Source organism: Lipophrys pholis (genome assembly GCF_963383615.2).
Source record: "Lipophrys pholis genome assembly, chromosome: 1".
Taxonomy (NCBI): Eukaryota; Metazoa; Chordata; class Actinopteri; order Blenniiformes; family Blenniidae; genus Lipophrys; species Lipophrys pholis.
In genome coordinates, this window is record NC_137635.1 from 38,039,938 (window position 1) to 38,058,173 (window position 18,236).

At 41.8% G+C, this 18,236-nt stretch overlaps 1 protein-coding gene across 1 annotated transcript; it reads left to right on the forward strand.

Annotated features, from left to right (window-relative positions):
• The first annotated feature begins 4,171 nt into the window (after positions 1-4,171).
• On the forward strand, positions 4,172-17,949 carry col6a2 (collagen, type VI, alpha 2). Its single transcript, XM_080474495.1, has 32 exons — positions 4,172-4,708; positions 7,382-7,469; positions 7,603-7,703; positions 7,791-7,934; positions 8,426-8,791; positions 8,876-8,896; positions 9,012-9,077; positions 9,161-9,259; positions 9,370-9,396; positions 9,763-9,789; positions 9,898-9,942; positions 10,059-10,112; positions 10,195-10,257; positions 10,334-10,396; positions 10,493-10,546; positions 10,634-10,669; positions 10,760-10,822; positions 10,958-11,020; positions 11,129-11,191; positions 11,279-11,341; positions 11,439-11,489; positions 11,579-11,677; positions 11,763-11,825; positions 11,967-12,002; positions 12,104-12,149; positions 12,233-12,385; positions 12,466-12,560; positions 13,755-13,936; positions 14,033-14,211; positions 14,327-14,365; positions 16,557-16,888; positions 17,207-17,949. The coding sequence occupies exons 2-32, from the start codon at positions 7,394-7,396 to the stop codon at positions 17,474-17,476; spliced, it is 3,039 nt and encodes a 1,012-aa protein (XP_080330621.1). The 5' UTR covers positions 4,172-4,708; positions 7,382-7,393; the 3' UTR covers positions 17,477-17,949.
• The last annotated feature ends 287 nt before the right edge of the window (positions 17,950-18,236 follow it).

An 18,236-nucleotide genomic window follows, 5' to 3' on the forward strand; every position in this document is an offset into this window, starting at 1 on the left:
GAAAATCACACCGTGTAGCAGGAGTGTCAAACGCATCTTCGTTTAGGGCCACATAAAACCCAGTATCATCTTGAGTGGACCGGACCAGTAAAATAGTACTATAATAATCGAAAGTTTTTCATTGTTGTGGCGCAGAATATGCGGAATGAATATGTCTATATTTTCACAAACTCAAATAATTACTCTCAGGAATGACTAAAATCTCAACATAAAACCAAATTTAATGATTCCTTCTGGTGCAAAACACAGTGAAAAATCAAAAAAAGTCAAAAAGGCTTTGAGGCTAATGCTAGTTTGCTCACAAGATAGTCGTCTTTAATGGCAGCGCCACTGATATCTCCGCTCAGGTCTCACCCACTGAGCAAGCAACGTCCGTAGACGTCCAAAACACATGCGTCCATCCAGGCCGTAATCTGGACATTTACATGACAGCCAGAACTAGTCGAAAATAGACGTTTCAACCAGGCCGTAATCTGGACGTCTACAGGACAGCCAGATCTAGTTGAAAATAGACATTTTATTCAGGCCGTAATCTGGACGCCTACATGACAGCCAGAACTAGTTGACAAATGATATAAAAATGATGGACATTATAAAAATTATGGGCATCTACGACACCCAGAATCCGTTGAAAGAGACAGGTCACAAGCTGTCTGTTAAGTCTAACTACTTGTAGGATTATTGATTTGTCATTAACATAATGAGGGAAGTAGATCATGACAGGCAAGAGGAGACAGCATGTGAAGTTTAATGTCTGAGTGATGACCATTTATTGTTTTGGTCACAAAGTATTGAACTTTTTAAGTCTCCATGGAGAAACTGGCCACTTTAATAACCTTTCCTCTTGTGAATACAACTATGTACCTGAGAAAATATTTTTGTTGACACTGTCAATTGTCACAGTGGTGCACTGGTTGGAGCTCTCCCTTTAGGAACAGAAGATAGTCGGTTCAAATCCAGCTGAAGAAATGTTTGTGGAATTAAAATGTGTTTCCTCAGGGTTCTCTGGTTTCCTTCCACGATTCAAAAATATCCATGTGATGGTAAAATGCAATTCTAAATTACTCCTGTATGTGTCCTGTGTTAAGATGGATTACCTGTACTCATTCTTTTGAAATGTATTTTCATTGACGTCCTTACAACATCCAGACTAGACGTGAATACAACGGCCAGTAATGACGTGTAAAAAAACCTTCATTCTGGCTCTTCTGAGGATGTCTAGAGAGGACGTCTTTTAGACGCGTCCTGGACCACTTTTTGCTCAGTGGGCAGTGTCCGCTATTCTTAAGATATTTGTTTAATCTCTTTGAAATCTTTGGGTTGGGTGAGCTAGATTGGCCGGTTTTGGCCCACGGCCCTAATGTTTGACAACACTGCTGTAGAGACTCTGACAGCTATTGATTTACATCCCGTGCCCTGGTTGAATTTCCTAATAACCACGAGTGTCTTCAATAAATATGAGTGTTTTCCTTGTATGGAATGTTCATCTTCCTTGTAAGATCTGGATTTTAAAGAAGCAAAACATTTTTCCAACACAAGTTAAGTGCAGGAGTCGATGGTGCTGCAGTCCAAAATCAGACCCAGAATTACTGCAAGTATCGGCCTGTGTAAATGCCCTTGAGCAACACACTGAAACTCCAGTTGAGCTGCAGCAGAGTCTGACCTCTGACCCGCAGAGGTAAACTGTAGACAAAATCTGTAAATACAAAAGAGCTGGATCATTTGCCGTTTTGTACATAGAGAAGAATTTTAATGTCACCACAAAACATACGTAAACTCTTCACTTGTGTTCAAATATTTTCCTGTATTTTGCTTAACAAAGCATGTGTTTTAAATTACTGACAAATCCTTACACCCGTACTGTAACAGAATTTCTGCAGAACTACCACAGTCAACATAGCTTTTTTTTTTTTTTTTATTCATTTACCTCTGTGGACCTGAATTCTGAGTAACTGTCGTCTTGTGCACGTCCAAGCACTGCGTGCGCCTGGACTGTTACACACATATCTTCCTGTGTTGGAGTCAGTCTTGAGGGTCTGGAGCCAAAGCTAAACTTATCAGATCATTTCACAGAGCCTGGGCATGTGTTTGTTTGTTTGTGTGTGCACATGTGCATGGGTGTGCCTGTTTGTACTGATGCACATTTTTGTGCACGATTCACAGCATGCATCGATGGTTCATGTGTATGTGGCTTCTTTGATGGAGTGTGCATGGAGGAGTGTTCTTTAGACATTTGTCTTGGCTCTTCTGCAGTTTGCCTGCAATTTCCTCCTTCCCCGTTTTTCTGAAGATGTGGCGCTTGCACTTTTTCACTCACCTTACTTTCAGACCAAAGCACTTTTTGTGTGATACAATTCAGTTAAGTTTTCCACCTCCGGTAGATTTAATTGTCATTTTGCAGGATGTGTTCACAATGGTGTGTGTGTGTGTGTGTGTGTGTGTGTGTGTGTGTGTGTGTGTGTGTGTGTGTGTGTGTGTGTGTGTGTGAGAGAGAGAGAGAGAGAGAGAGAGAGAGAGAGAGATGCACTGAGGCAGCACGCACACGTGGAAAGAATATGGGAGAAGATTCCAAAAGGAAGCAAAAATGTGTGTGTGTGTGTGTGTGTGTGTGTGTGTGTGTGTGTGTGTGTGTGTGTGTGCGTGTGTGTGTGTGTGTGTGTGTGTGTGTGTGTGTCTGTCTTTTATTATCTAAGTTTATTAGTAATATCATGGCATTTCTTCCTATAGTTTTCCAGACTTGAGAGCATGTCTGGAAAACATCTTGAAGGAGTGTAGTTCTCCCATTCAAACACAGACAGTCAGAGATTAGGACAGTGCCGTAAATAATGTCAGGAACTGTCACTTTGTGTAGCTTCACTGGCTACAGTTGAACACAGATCTGCCGTTTCACCGTGTAGGGTTTGTGTGCTCAACTTTGCTTCACTTATTTCTGTTCTCCTTTCTGCAACTTTGCACTTCAAGCAAATGGGTTTTTTCTTGATAAATTCTCTGTGAAACAGTGTCCAGGGGGGAAAAAGTAGCAGCAGTGTTTCCAGAGTAGAGGAGCTGTTTATAATGTTGCCAGCGGTTCTGCAGAAATCCCCCAGTCTCAAACGCTCCGCAAGCCCATCAAATTAAAAACCGGTGTGTGTGTGTGTGTGTGTGCGTGTGCGTGTGCGTGTGCGTGTGCGTGTGCGTGTGCGTGTGTGTGTGTGTGTGTGTGGTGTGTGTGCATGTGTGTGTGTGTGTGTGTGAGAGAGAGAGAAAGAGTGAATCAGAGAATGAGAAAGAGGCAGAAAATGAACACTGGTTTACTCTTATTTGAGAGGAAGGCCGTTCCTATTCTATGAGTCACAGTTTTAAGAGAGACCAGAACACCCCTCCGCCTCCACATCCCCCCATCACACACATACACACATATTGCTCCACTCGTCTCCCCTCTTCTCTTTTTAAGGAAAAACCTTTCCCTGGCCAAGACAGAGAGAGAAGAACTTTGCAGCTATAACTCTGGTCAGCAGCTGGCCTTTTCCTCCTCCTCCTCTTCCTCCTCCTCCTCCTCTTTCTCTTCTTCCTCTCCTCCCTCATCCTCTTCAACCTCTTTTCTTTCTCAGCACTTTTTATTAATTCACTTTTGCACCGGGCAAAAAAAAATTTAATTTTCAAGGTATGGCTTCCAGATTTATCTGTTTTTATGTCATGATTGAGCCCATCATCACCCTCCGCAACCAGTTTCACCCTTTGACCTTTGATCCTGACAGGCCTCCTGTGTTCTGGACTGGATAACACATCAGTGTGACACGTCTGACAGTGTGTAATCGACAGTGATGAAATGAAGTAAAACATGTTCCACATTCAGAGTGAAAATGTGGCTATAGACATGCTGAATCCAACATACAAAAAAGAGACCCCCCACTGTGCGCACACGGCTTTAACCCCATACAAACAGGCAAACGGGTTAGTGCAGCACCTACAAACGTATAAACATGTTGAGCAGGCTCACGGACAGGCTGCAAGTGTTTACACCGGGTATAAACTCCTCTCACTCGGCCTACTAATTGCAAACAGACCCCCAGACACAAGTCAGGGGGTATTTGTGTGTGTGCGCGCGCGCCTTCACAAGCAGATGGGGTTAAGTCTGCTCTTTATCCTGTTTTATTCCTTTCTGACCCACCACATGTCTGAGATTAAGTGTGAATACTCCTAAACGTTGCATTTTGGGGACAGGGAAGTTCAGTGTGTCCCCGGGGTGCCGCCGTGTGATCAGCTGAGGGCCGCATCCATAACATCACCCCATCTCCTCCACATTACCATCTGCACAGTTTTAAAGCTTTTTTTAAAAAAAAAGACAGTCCAGCTCCCCTTTGGAATCTCCTTGCCTTTCACCGGTGCATGGCAGTACTGCTGATGTCCGACTTTCGGGGAGGTACACGCACGCGCGCTCACGCGAGCTCCAGCAGACCCACGGCGCCTCCAAGTGGACAGCCGCGCGCACTGAGGAGCGTGGTGCGCTCAGAGGAGGAGGGATCAGAGCTGGGCGCTGGGGCTGGACCGGGCAGGACGGCGAACGGACGGATCTTCTGCGGGAAAGCAAGCGCGCATCCAGGGCTTTATTTCCCTCCTTCTTCTCTTGTGACCCCCTTTTTCTTTCTTTGCTTTTTTCTCCCGTGGATATGAGGAGATAATCAACAGAGGATCTGCAGACGAAGTTTTCAAGTTGTAAAGAGTTCGGGTAGGCTGCACTTTTACGCACAATTGACTAAACTCTTTCTGTCCGTGTCCCTCTCTCCTCCCTTGTGCATACGACATTCTTTGTGTCTCTTTATTTGCGGTCTTTCTTTTCTGGAAACTCGCTCCGACTCACTTAACTCTTTTTTGCAAACAAAGTTTGGAGTGGCTTCACAACTAATTTAGAACGTCTAAGAACTGCTACCTCTATAAACCAAAGAGGATATAGACTGTGTTTGTCACTCTGTTTTTTCAGTGTTTCTATCTGTTATTCACCTGTGCGCTGATGAAACGTTTGTAGGATCTCCACTCACTCTGCTGGCCCGATAGAGTGCTGGTGAGATAGAGAAACATCTGCAGGAGCGACTCCTCCGCGAGACATATTCTTTTGTCCGCTAGAGGGAGCCATAGAAAAACGTGCGCGACATTGTGCGAGGAGGGCTTTCGTCTTAAAGTCTATTAGATAAACTCTAAATGTTATAATTGTAATATTTGTTGGCGCTTGTGAAAACAATCACTGAGTTTAATCTTCTTCATCTTGATTTTAATCTGTTCTTCTTTGCTTGTTTCAGCTCCATTAGGGAGTATTATATAACTATGGGTAATGTTGGCTCAACCTACATTATCATCCTCCCAGGTTGTGTTGGAACTCATATAACACTGTTTTCTTTTGAGAAGAAAATGGTTTGTTTTCCTTTTATCGTATACTTGTTGTAAATGCCATCAGTTGGCTGTAGATGACACTTGCTATTGGAGTTGCTGATAAAAACAAGCCATTATCTTTTGCACTGTCCTCCACAGGCCTTTCTTTTCCGCATTAAAGGGACAAAATAGATAATATTCTGAGGACCTCAGTGCCTCTGAAGAGCCTATCCCACAATTCAGGCTTGTGCTAAATGAGCTTTTAGAAATGCAGTGAAACTGAATATCCTGGATACATTTCTCTCAATGTCCATGAAGCATTAGGCTACTCTTCAAATACTTAAAAATGTAATGTCTTTGTAAATGTGTCCAACAATTCCCCTCAGGACTACACAACACCCTGTGTTTTTTTCTTTTTGGTTGAAGTGATAACCAATAATAAAGTGGTACAGATAAGCAATAATCCACCATTGAATGAAACAAATCCTTACAGTCTTAAATTCCATCAATAAATGTTAAGGCAAACGTGTTCATCTTATGTCATCATGCTTGAATCCTGCAATGTCGTTGCAGTTGTACTGAACTGAGGCTCTTCAGTCTTTTTTAATCTCATTTCATTCCAGTTCAAGTTTATTGTTATGAAAACATTTATAGAAAATAGGAACATCAGTTCACTTCAAGTCAATTTATTAATCATAGCACAGATTACCTCACAGTCATCTCAAAGCTCTTAAAATTCCCCAAGATTTGAAAATAATCTCATAATGGGCAAGAATAAGTGGGTATGTGAAGAAAAACAAGGACCCTTTCAACAGGAAGAAATTTCCATATTTGAATCAGGTGAGATTGGTTGGAAAAATAATCACGTTTTCTAAATTACTGCTTTAAAAATGACTTTTGAATCTGACAAAAACAAAAAAGGGCTATCAGACGTATTATTTTATCAGACACACTGACGGTAACGGTTTATGCTCCATGCAATACTTCAGACTACCGCTTGGGACACCAGTGGGCCCCATTCGTGACACACTGGCCCAAAAAAGTGTGGCTGCACCCTGGAACATCCAGTAAAAGCAGGTTGGATAGGGAGGAAAATTCACTCCTGAGAATGGTTTTATAGATATTTGTAATTTAAGATGTGATAGCTGTCATCTACAAAATAATTTGTCTAAATGTCTAATAAAAAAAAAAAAAAATCACATTTTGAGGTTTTTCGTAACTTGTAATCACCATGTTAAAATGTCATGAGAAAACAATAATTCTAATGTTTCATGACTTGGACAACTTTACTCTCTGGTATTACTTGCTTGCTTCTTTTAGAACCCTTAAATTAAATTGAGAAACACAAATTAAACAACTTACCAATAAACTAACACCATCTGAGAGCAATACTGTATTGATCCACACAAGATATTTCATTACACTATATCTGAGGTGTACTAACTGCAGCCCGGATACCAGCTGTGGCCCAATGTCTATTCCTGCTTGGCCTGCACCAAGTTTTAAAGATATCATAGAATATGGTCCACACATGAAACTTGACTGTACTTCTGAGTTTTAAATGTTGGTTAACAAGATAGCTCAGAGGTCATCAACCTTTCTCAAACCAGAGCTATTTTAAGTAAACCAATAGAACCAAGGACTAGTTGGCAATGAACTCTCTGAGTAATTTATTCAAAATTATATAATTTGTACTGACCATTATTTTTAGAACATGTCCACACTGGAGTTAGCTTCCTAACAAAACAAGAATAATCAAATGGAAATGTTGCTGCTGGTGACCAAACAGCAAAAGTAAGAAAAATGCAACTGAAAGGCTTTGGTCTAGTGTTTTGAATTTGGCCCTCAGTGAAAAAGGTTTGAACACCCATGTATGATATTATTTTAGCAGGCCTTTTATTTCTACTCACATTTTGATCTCAGATCAGATCTCAGATTTGTTTCGCTTTTTGAACTCCTGTACCTGTGTGTACATACGTCAGTTATATCAGTGGTGTATGCTCAGGTATGGCTCTTGTTTGTTGGTGCCACACAGGAGAAGAGGAAGATGCTGGGGTTAGAGGTCATTGTCCTCTGTCTTCTTCTTGGAGCCTTGACTCACGGGCAGAAACCGGACTGCAACAGTGAGTGTCAGCCAATCTGAACTCAGAACAGCCACAGCACCATGCAGTTTAACGTGCAATGAGATTATTGAATGAAATGTTCCATATTGTTCTGTGTGTTTCAGTAAGATTTCTGTGTTTTTTCCCCCTCCAGAGCAAAATGAATGTCCCATAGACTTGTACTTCACCATAGACACATCTGAGACCATCGCCCTGCAGGAGTCGCCCCCTGGAGCTCTAGTGAACAGCATCAAGGTTCCTCATTTATAGTTCTCCGATTTAAACTTTGATGACACACCGGATTTATCAACCGTGCCCTCATTGTGTTATGTGTTATTGCAGGATTTCACAGAGCAGTTTGTACAGCGTTTGGAGGATGAGGAAATCAGGGGTGTTGTGCGGATCCGCTGGAATATCGGTGGACTGCACTTCTCCCAGAGACAAGAAGTTTTCAGCCGCATGGCATCCAAGAGCGATTTCATCACAGTGAGTCACCCACCTCCTCTCAAACCCACATTCATCGATGCTTTATCTTTATCCACTTTAGCCAGCAGAGTAGAATTTTATTGGGATCTCATTCCGTGTTTGTTGTATACTACTTACTAAGGAACAAAGTGGAATTGTTTTTGTTTGTTTTGAGAAATATTTATGAAAATGAGTGGCCAAAGAAATCCTTACTTATTTATAGTGAGTGTATTGCACTCAGTAGATATGGATCAACGTATTGCATCTTCAAGCTGTACTGGCATGGAAAGCAACGCAATATACTGATGTGGACAGGGTCAGCAACTAAACACATTCCATCCACCTAATCACTACCTGTCAACAATATGTATACACCAGTTCAAGTTTATGCTCTTTTTTCATTTTTTCAAACATTATCTCTCCTGTAAGTCTCCGTCATTTTGCCAAAAATGAAGTTTTTCCATTTGTAATCCATCATCTTTGACACCATGTCAATATATTCATGTTTCTAGGGACTCCGGGCGATCAATTATCTTGGAAAAGGAACATACATCGATTGCGCCCTGAAAGCCATGACAGAGGAGATGCTGCGATCGCCTTCGTACCCCTCCGCCCTCCGATTTGCTGTGGTCATCACCGACGGCCACGTCACTGGAAACCCCTGCGGGGGCATTAAGGTGGCAGCAGAGGAGGCGCGTGATAAGGGCATCCGGATGTTTGTTGTGGCGGCATCGGACAACATCGAGGAGACGGGCTTGAGGGAGATCGCCAACTCTCCAGTGACAGTCTACAGGAGGGAATTCAAAGCTGTGGATCTGCTCCAGGGCAGACTGCCTCTGATAGACACAGCCACCATCGATCGCATCATCACAACAATGGTATTACCTAAACTCTTCTCACGTAAACATATCATACATTGCTGATTTATTCTCTCATGAACTATTTTGTTTCTATCTTTGCAGAAACATATGGCATATGTAGAGGTAAGATAGGCTTTGTTGTGACTTTGTTGTTTTTAAAATAAATAAAAAAACAACATCAATTTGGCTGCTGGCTGCTCTTCTCTCTCCTCACCGACCTTTTTCTCTTTGCACTCAGTGTTACAAAGTGTCCTGTCTGGAGACGCAAGGAGTAGATGGTCCAAAAGGCCACAGAGGACAGAAAGTGAGTTTCGCACAAATATACATTCATGGGATTAAGACACTGATGACTTTCACCCTCACAGATGTTTCCCTCTTTGACTACAGGGAGCAAAAGGAGACAACGGTGACCCAGGGCCAAAAGGAGACAGAGGTCGCCCAGGAGACCCTGGTATTGAGGGTCCCATCGGTCAGCCTGGTATCAAAGTGAGAAGACGTGCTTTCACATAGACATCGTCCACTGCTATCAAAGAAAAGAACAACATTGTTTCTGTCAGTATTGTGATGGATGGTTTTCCTTTGTTTGCTCTCTGTAGGGAGAATCCGGTCTGAAAGGAGAGAAGGTGAGAAAACATTTTTCTTTGTTTCTATTCATTTTTGATTGATTGATTTTTATTCATTTCGAGCAGAAACTGTTACATGGTTTCCACCACAGTCTCCCTTGTGGCATACATAACAAAACACATTAATGCAAATAAAATAATTGATTACAACAAAATAAGTTTCTTTGCTCAAAAGCGAGTGAGAAGAAGTAAAAATACTTGTTAACTTCCACCCTTAACCTATATGTTCTAATCTAACATACTGTGGCAATGTTTACTTTCATAATGAATAATAGTGATGTTTGATCATTTGTCTTCATAACTTGCTGATTGACCATCACTAACTGATCTTAAACTGACCCTTTGTTTTGGTTTTCTTCTTCACAGGGAGAGTACGGAACCCAGGGGAAAAAGGTTGGTTTCATGTTTCAATGTCCGACTGAATTTCTTAATTATTTCAATTTATTTGCTTTTTCTCATTTCATTTTTGATTGTCTTTTTTTATTTTTTTTTAATCTTAAGGGTGTGGCTGGTATCCACGGACGCAACGGAACAGATGGCCAGAAGGTAAAACCTTTTGTGATCCACTTTTCACAATTTCACAGCAACTATAATTAATGCTGAAACTGTAGATCTTCAACGTGATTTAGATTTTCTATAACGTTTGTATGTTTTGGTTTCAGGGAAAAATTGGACGCATTGGCGCTCCAGGCTGCAAAGGAGATCCCGGCGACAGAGTGAGTGAATTTTAAAGCAATTGGGGAATCCATGTTGTTTATTGTTGTGGCCTATTTATCATGTGTATTTGATGTTTTGCAGGGTCCTGATGGTCATCCTGGTGATGTTGGTGAACGTGGTCCTCTTGGAACTGATGGAGAGAAGGTATCCAGTCTTCAGCCTCACCTATATATACATCCTCTTTTTGACCCATGGTTAAACTCTGGTTGATTGTCTGTAGGGAGATCCTGGACGCCCTGGAAGGCCTGGTCAACTCGGCCCATCTGGAGCGGCAGGACCGAAGGTACACAAAATTGGGAAACGTGGATGAGAGCAGTAACAGATCAGAATGGGAATTGACTGGGAGGTGAAAGACTTACATCTTGTATTCCTATTCTAGGGAGAGAGCGGAAGTCCTGGATCACCTGGACTTCCTGGACAGAAGGGAAACTCAGTAAGTTTCACCACCACATGGAAATTCATTGAAAAAAAAAAAATGTGCTTGGATCAAGTGCTTTATCTTTGTGTTTTTGTTTCATAGGGAACTCCTGGAGCTCCAGGAGGTCTAGGGGAGCCAGTAAGACTATTTGAGTCACTTGCAACCAAATATTGTCCAAGATACTTTGTCCTAATATCATCTCATGGCTAAAATGGTTTCCATTTGTAGGGAAGAAGGGGAGAGTATGGCCCGAAAGGTGCACCAGGACCAGACGGTGGTCCAGGAGAAAAAGTACGAGTTTATCCACAAAGTGGCAAAAGTTTGAAATATTTCCTCCTATAAAGACTTTGCACATTAATTCCCACTAGATGTGTTTCATCACTGCACCACTAGGGGTGTTAAAGGTGCATTTCTGATTTGTTTCAGGGTGAAAGTGGGCCAGAGGGGTTGAGAGGACTTCCAGGTGAATCAGGAAGCAAAGGATCAAAGGTATTTGAAGCTCGTTTCTCTCATTGCCTGTCAACCAAATGTGCATTTTACTCTCCTGAGCTTTTTTGAGTCTCTTTTTGCTTTACCTTTTGTTAACTTTCTCTCCAGGGAGATAATGGCTTGCCAGGACCTAGAGGAGCACCAGGGGCACCAGGAGAACCAGGAAAAAATGTAGGCTAAAATTGAAAACTTGTGTCGAAGAATGCCTTGAAGAGACATTGCCTTGTCGAGCTTAATGTAGCACTGTTTGTGTTGCAGGGCACCAGAGGGGATTCTGGTGATGCTGGACCTAGGGGTGAGTCTGGACCACCTGGACCAAAGGTTTGTCTATGCGTCTATGCTTCTATAGCAAAGTAATCCTTGGAACATCGTCAGGAATTTAGCTGAAAATCTTCATCTTGTCTGCCACTTTTTTCAGGGAGACGCCGGAAGACCTGGCTTTAGCTACCCTGGACCAAGAGGATCTTCGGTAACATACATATGGACTCACGTTGCTTGTATTTTCTCACCACAGTTGCTCACACTAAGCTGATATAAATGTTCTGTACTGATATGCAGGGTGATAGAGGAGAGAAGGGCAACCGTGGACCTCGGGGTAGCAGAGGTGACTGTGGCCAAAAGGGTGGACCTGGAAATCCGGGAACTCCGGGACAGCCTGTAAATAACTCGTCAGGTGTTAATTATCCTTTAAGGAGAAGAGGTGCATGTGATTACACGTTTGTAATTATTTTGCTTTTAACAGGGCGAGCCAGGACCTGGCGGTGAACCTGGATTGAGGGGACCAAGAGGCGAGCCTGGGCGTGACGTAAGTAATGACAAAATCCGGGCAGAGGTGGTAAAAATACCCTTTACCCCCTTGAAAAAGCAAAACATTGCCATTCAGGAGTCAAAAACGTGACAAATTGAGGAGGGAGGATGTGATTTCTTGTCTTCTCTTGTTCGACAGGGATATCCTGGCCCTGAAGGAGATCCTGGTCTCACTGTGAGTGCTTTTTATTTCAGCCCAAGTTTGAACAAATCGACAAAAACACAGACAAGAAGTGATGGATATCATTATGTTTCACTTTTCGACTCTTCCTTCAGGAATGTGATGTCATGAACTACATCAGAGAGACATGTGGCTGCTGTGGTGAGTGTCATTGCTGTTGTAAACCTGTTCATGATCTAAAAGTCACAGTAGAGTTTCACAGTCTGTGTTTTCCTTCCCTCTAGACTGTGAGAAACGCTGTGGCGCCCAGGATATTGTGTTTGTTATTGACAGCTCAGAGTCCGTGGGTCTCACCAACTTCACATTGGAGAAGAACTTTGTCATCAACACCATCAACAGGCTGGGATCCTTTGCCAAAGACCCTCAGTCAGACACAGGTAGATACGTCTGTTAAATAGCATTGTGCCCAAACGGTACAACATTTCCGCTGACCTGCGCTTGTCACTCGTGTTTTTAGGGACAAGGGTTGGAGTTGTTCAGTACAGTCACAGTGGGACCTTCCAGGCCATCCGGCTCAACGACTCCAAGATTGACTCATTGTCTGCATTCAAGGTCTCGGTTAAACACTGACAGACACTAACACAGATGCAAACATCAAAGTTTATTTTCAGGATGCAGAACAGACTGTTGTTTTTATTTCCCGTTTCCCCAGATGTTCCTTAATTAATCCCTGCTTAACAGAGTCTGTCTACACATGTAATGCAGACTGAAGTAATAACAATCACATCTGTGTACAAGTCCCTCTGTAAAAGTACATAGAAACTGTGCATAAAGGATACAGTCCACTAGTGTTTAACTACATTATAAAGAAACAATTAACTGAACAAGTTACATGTTAATCGTAACTTATTCAAATATTCCAGGTTTAAATTATTATATTCAAATTATTTCAAATTATGGATGGAACGATGGATGTAATATTCCAAGTGAGAAATACTAAATATTCGTCAAAGATTTTAGATTGTGCATTTATAAGAAAAACTCATTGTCTGAGAGGCATCATAAACACTTGACAAAATCTTGTGACAAATATGTTAAGAACCACATATCTTCTTTTTGAAAGGTATAATCACGTGTTTGTTGAGCAATAATAATACCATGAGATTTATTAATGGGAAATGATCTTGTATCAGGGATACATCACAACACAATGTGAGAATTAGTTATATTATTTCTCCCAATGTACAGTAATCTACAGACATGTGAAAATTGACCAATGGTATTGCAGATAATTAAATGAATCATTATTTCATAATGTCAAGTTAATTCCTCAAAGTCTATCTTTTCAAATTATGTATTTATAACAATAAACTATTAGAATATATATTCTATTAAAATGTTTTTATTCATATTGTCTTATCAATGTATGATCAATATTTAGAAAATGTTAACATTAATCAGATGTATGTATGTATGTATGTATGTATGTATGTACGTATGTATGTATGTATGTATGTATGTATGTATTTATTTATTTATTTATTTATTTATTCATTTATTTATTTATTATCATCAAATGGTGTTTATAATTTTGATGATGGGTGTGTATGTGCATAGGGATATTGGAGATGTATGTGATTGCACAAACTCTATTAAATGTCACATGCCTGAAATTAATGAATTAAAAATATATATGTTTTATATTTATATATTTTTTATATTTTGATCCCTTTATATTGCCATTTGATGGGACGTTTCATTTATTCAATGCAGTAACACTCACGTTCTGCCTTCTCGACTGTGCAGGATGCTGTGAAGCGTTTAGAATGGATCGCTGGAGGAACATTTACTCCATCTGCTCTGAAATATGCCTACGACCACCTGATCCGGGACAGCCGCAGAGACAAAGCTCACGTCACTGTTGTTGTCATCACCGATGGACGCTTTGACCCCAGAGACGACGACAAGCTGCTCACCTACCTTTGCGGGTTTGTCTTGTAGATTGAGATTTTATTATGGCGTCTATCACCTCGAGAAAATGATTAATCTCATTCCTTGTTTTTGTGTGTGGTGCATGCAAACAGCGACCCCACTGTTGATGTGAGTGCCATCGGCATCGGAGACATGTTTGCACAAATTGAGGAGAATGAGAGTCTAAAGAGCATCGCCTGCCAGAAGGAGGGTAGAGTGATGGGCATGAGGCGCTTCGCAGACCTTGTGGCAGAAGAGTTCATTGACAAAATTGAGACGGTGCTCTGCCCAGGTAAACATACCGACATCAAGCATGTACAGCATGTTTATTACAAAGACATTAGGAAGTTATTGTGTTTGTATTGTGTTTATTTTTCACTGACTATGTGTTTCTATTTTGACTTTAGAACCTGTCATCGTATGTCCGGATCTTCCATGTAAAACAGGTAAGATATTAGATCAACATTTATGTAATTTCCTTTTTGTTCACTTGCTTCTAAATGTAACTCTTTACTTTGTCATGTTTCAGCATCATTTGTTATGGGTCAATATACTTTGAATGGGTGTAGACAGCATAGTAGTGTCCATGGACACCTTTTGACCACCTTGTGAGTAGCCCCCAGGTTCTAAGAGTGGTATTTGAGATTTCCTTATATAATCACCCTTACCCCCAATAGTATGTTTTTATTTTTTTTAATTTTTGCGTTCACGGCCTATAGTGGACTCTATACACTCATTCATGTCCTCTCCTAATCACGAACATTAAAGCTCATGTGGCATTCATTCAGCTTGAAATACCTCAACACGCATACAAGTTACTCACGTCCACCAAATGTGCAGTCATGCGCAGCTAAAGTTGATCCCCAACAAATGTGCTTTTCATTGTTATTTGAATAGAATGTGCCAAAGCATTCATGTGAACTTTTTAGAGACCGGGTGGAATATCATACACTGGGTAGGAAAGTTACCGGAACTAACAGGGAACTGCTTTTTCATTTTGTCCTGTTTGCTGGATGAAGTCTAGTCACATAAGTGCCAAAATGTTCAGCGATAGCACCATGTCATGCACAATGAGCATGCATGAATGACCCTACTGTGGAGAAAACATATGTAAAATACAAAAAGGGAATATTTATGAAGCAATGATAAAAATGCATCACGTTGAAATGTAACATGATTTCAGTAATCAGCTATTTGGTAACACGTTGCAACCAACACTGATCATAATTGGCTGTGTTGATGCTCGTGTCTGTGGGACCCCGCCCACTATGTCGTTCCGCCCACTTGTTGCAGGAGGGGGCACCGCTGTGGGGCAAGTCCCATCCCCCTGGATGCCACTGTCCGAGGAAAGCATCCCCCCCTTGGTCCCCACCTCTTTGACGGGTGTGGCCAGCCTGCTGAATGGCCTGAGCGAGCATCAGTATGGGGTTGGCGTTGCAACCATGGCGTACACAGCCCAGAGAGCCAAGCTCGCCCGGGGAGTGGACAGGCAGCAGTGGACCCAACTGTTCATCGACTCCTTCAAATATGTCTATGGAGACATTATGGGAGACCCCGGGAAAGCCATAGGACTTTGCTAATGCCAATATTCTAACAATGCTACCTCGCTAATGGCTAATAAGCTCACCGCTGGACATAGATTATATTGAAATTTGGGCATTTTTAACGTTGCAGGTTCAACACCACAGCTGATGCAAAAGAATTGCATGACATGCAGCAGTTTTTCTCATAAGCTTTCAAAGTGTAGTTTCTGTACAGATGAGCTTTGTATAAATAAGTGCCTCTCAGATAGTACATAGAAGTATTGTATGCATCACACGTCTTTAATTTTAGTGGTGAAACACTTTCCATACAAATGGAAAACAGCTTTCATTTGTGTGTCGGAGGCAGATTTGTCTGTGGATCTATTCATGTCAGTTTTGTACAGTGGCTCTTTCACAAAGCCTAATTTCCACTGTGAATCACAAGCTTGCTGAATCACTCTGATTATTTTTCTTTTTGTTGTTGCTGTTTTGCACATCTCCATGGTAATAGCCTTTACTTTTTTTCCTTGTGAATGACTCATGTTGGGGAAAGGCTATTACATGTGGAAAATATCTGGTTTTACGCATACATATCAAAGCATACTGTATATGAGTCAGTAGTTTATGTTTTTTTGGGTGTTTAATTAATGGACTTGGCACTGACAATGAACGAGCTATTGTATGTCATGCCATTCGCGGGTGCATGTTTTTTTGCATGTGGCTCTGCTTGGAACGTAGGACATAGTGGAAAGTGCCCACAGAGTGGCTTTGACCAAATGTTAGTGTAGTGTGTCAGCTCAGTGACTGCAAGTTGCTGTTGTGAACTGTTCTTTTTCATAAAATGAAATGTATTCATTATGTTTATGCTGTCTCAAGAGAATAAAACTGGAGATCAAAAAAAAAAAAAAAAAAAAACACAAAAAGAAACATCGCAGTGCTTTATTAATACAGCCAACCCTGATGTGAGAAGTTATAGAAGAAATCAAACAGCTGGACTGTGGCTGGCATGTCTAGAGTTACTGCATGTTACTGGACATTTCGACTTTCATTTGCCTTTGGCTTTTACACATCTGTTTTCCAGCTGTTGCTCACTGAACAATATGTTATGTTCCAGAGCCTGCTGTGGCGAGCTGCGTTGAGCGGCCAGTGGATGTGGTGTTCCTGTTGGACGGTTCTGAGAGGATGGGGCTGGAGAACCACCGCAGAGCCAAAGAGTTCATCGAGAACGTGGCTCGTCGCCTCATCCTGGCCAACGGCCCGTCCGACGAGAGGAATGCCCGTTTGGCTTTGCTGCAATACGGCAGTTCCACTGAGCAGAAAGTGGAGTTCCCGCTCACCCATGAACTCAATGTGGTCTCCGACTCGCTGGCAACTGTAACCTACATGGACTCCTCTTCTGCTCTGGGCAGCGCCATCATCCACGGCGTCAACAATCTGGTGTTTCAGGTAACAAAGTGTGCAGTTCACGTATGTGCATCAAAAGTCAGTAACATCTATGTACGAACATCTATTAGTTTTAAAACACTCTACATGGTTGGTCACACGGAGTCGTGCACACACTCACTTGCTAATGGTGACAGATGCAAGGCGCTCGACCACGACTGGGATCAGGTAAGGGTTCAGCGTCTTGCCAAACGGGAGTTACTACTTAAGTAAGGGGATAAATCCATCAATCATTACCTTGGGGGATAACCTCCTTCACCACCGGACCAACAGCCTAGAATTCAAACTATTCTTTAAAACATGCTGCGTTGTGTTTTGTAGGGTAATGGTCGGGGCGCACGTCGCAATGCTGAGGTGTCGTTTGTCTTCATCACTGACGGCATCACTGCCAGTGAGCAGCTGGACGAGGGCGTGGATGCCATGAAGAGAGCAGGAGGGGTCCCCACTGTGATCGCAATGGGAAGCGACACCGATGACGAGGTGCTGCGCAAGATCACACTAGGAGACACGTCGGCCATTTTTAAGGGAGACAACTACATGATGCTGAACAAACCCTCATTCTTCGAGCGTTTCATCCGCTGGATATGCTAATGAGGAACTGTATAGCTCTACAACATAGAGTTAGAATCAGTTCAGTAGAATGAAAGAAGGAAGGTACCAGCTCCTTCCGTGTACATCTAAACACACACATCAAGAACACCATTGTGGTCTTCATCAATACTGGATGCAAGGCACTGAGATGGCTACATATCCTGTGGGTGAAGATTCAACATGAAAGCCGAGACACAAACACACTCACACACACAAACACATACAACACAATTTAGAAGATAGTTGTTCTCATTCATTCTGATCGATATTTCCAACCAAAGACACTCATACATATCTCAAAGGAGAAGTATATGATTATTGAATGTGTACCAAACAAACTGTAGGATTTATTTTTTTGTATTGATTCTCTCTCTCTCTCTCTCTCTCTCTCTCTACTAAGTCAGTATTTACATTAAAGGTGCTAATTTACCAAAAAAAAAAAAAAGGACAGAGCCATTTGTCAGGTTCTGAAAGCTTTCGACATTGTGTTTTGCTGTAATTGCTGTAGTTTCTTCAGGGCATAAAAACGTGTACATTCATCATGTCCACATACACAAAATATCCCCACAAAATTCTCTTCAGCTTCACATGAATCACAAACACACAAAGACACAAACGTATGCTCAAGCTAACTACGTCCGCACACAAACATGAAAACATCAAGTCTGCATTAATGAAGTCCAGATCAAGCCTAATGTGACCCCAACCTTTTTTTTTTTAAAGTGAGTTAATTGCAACCTAGAGGTGATTGAAAGGCTAC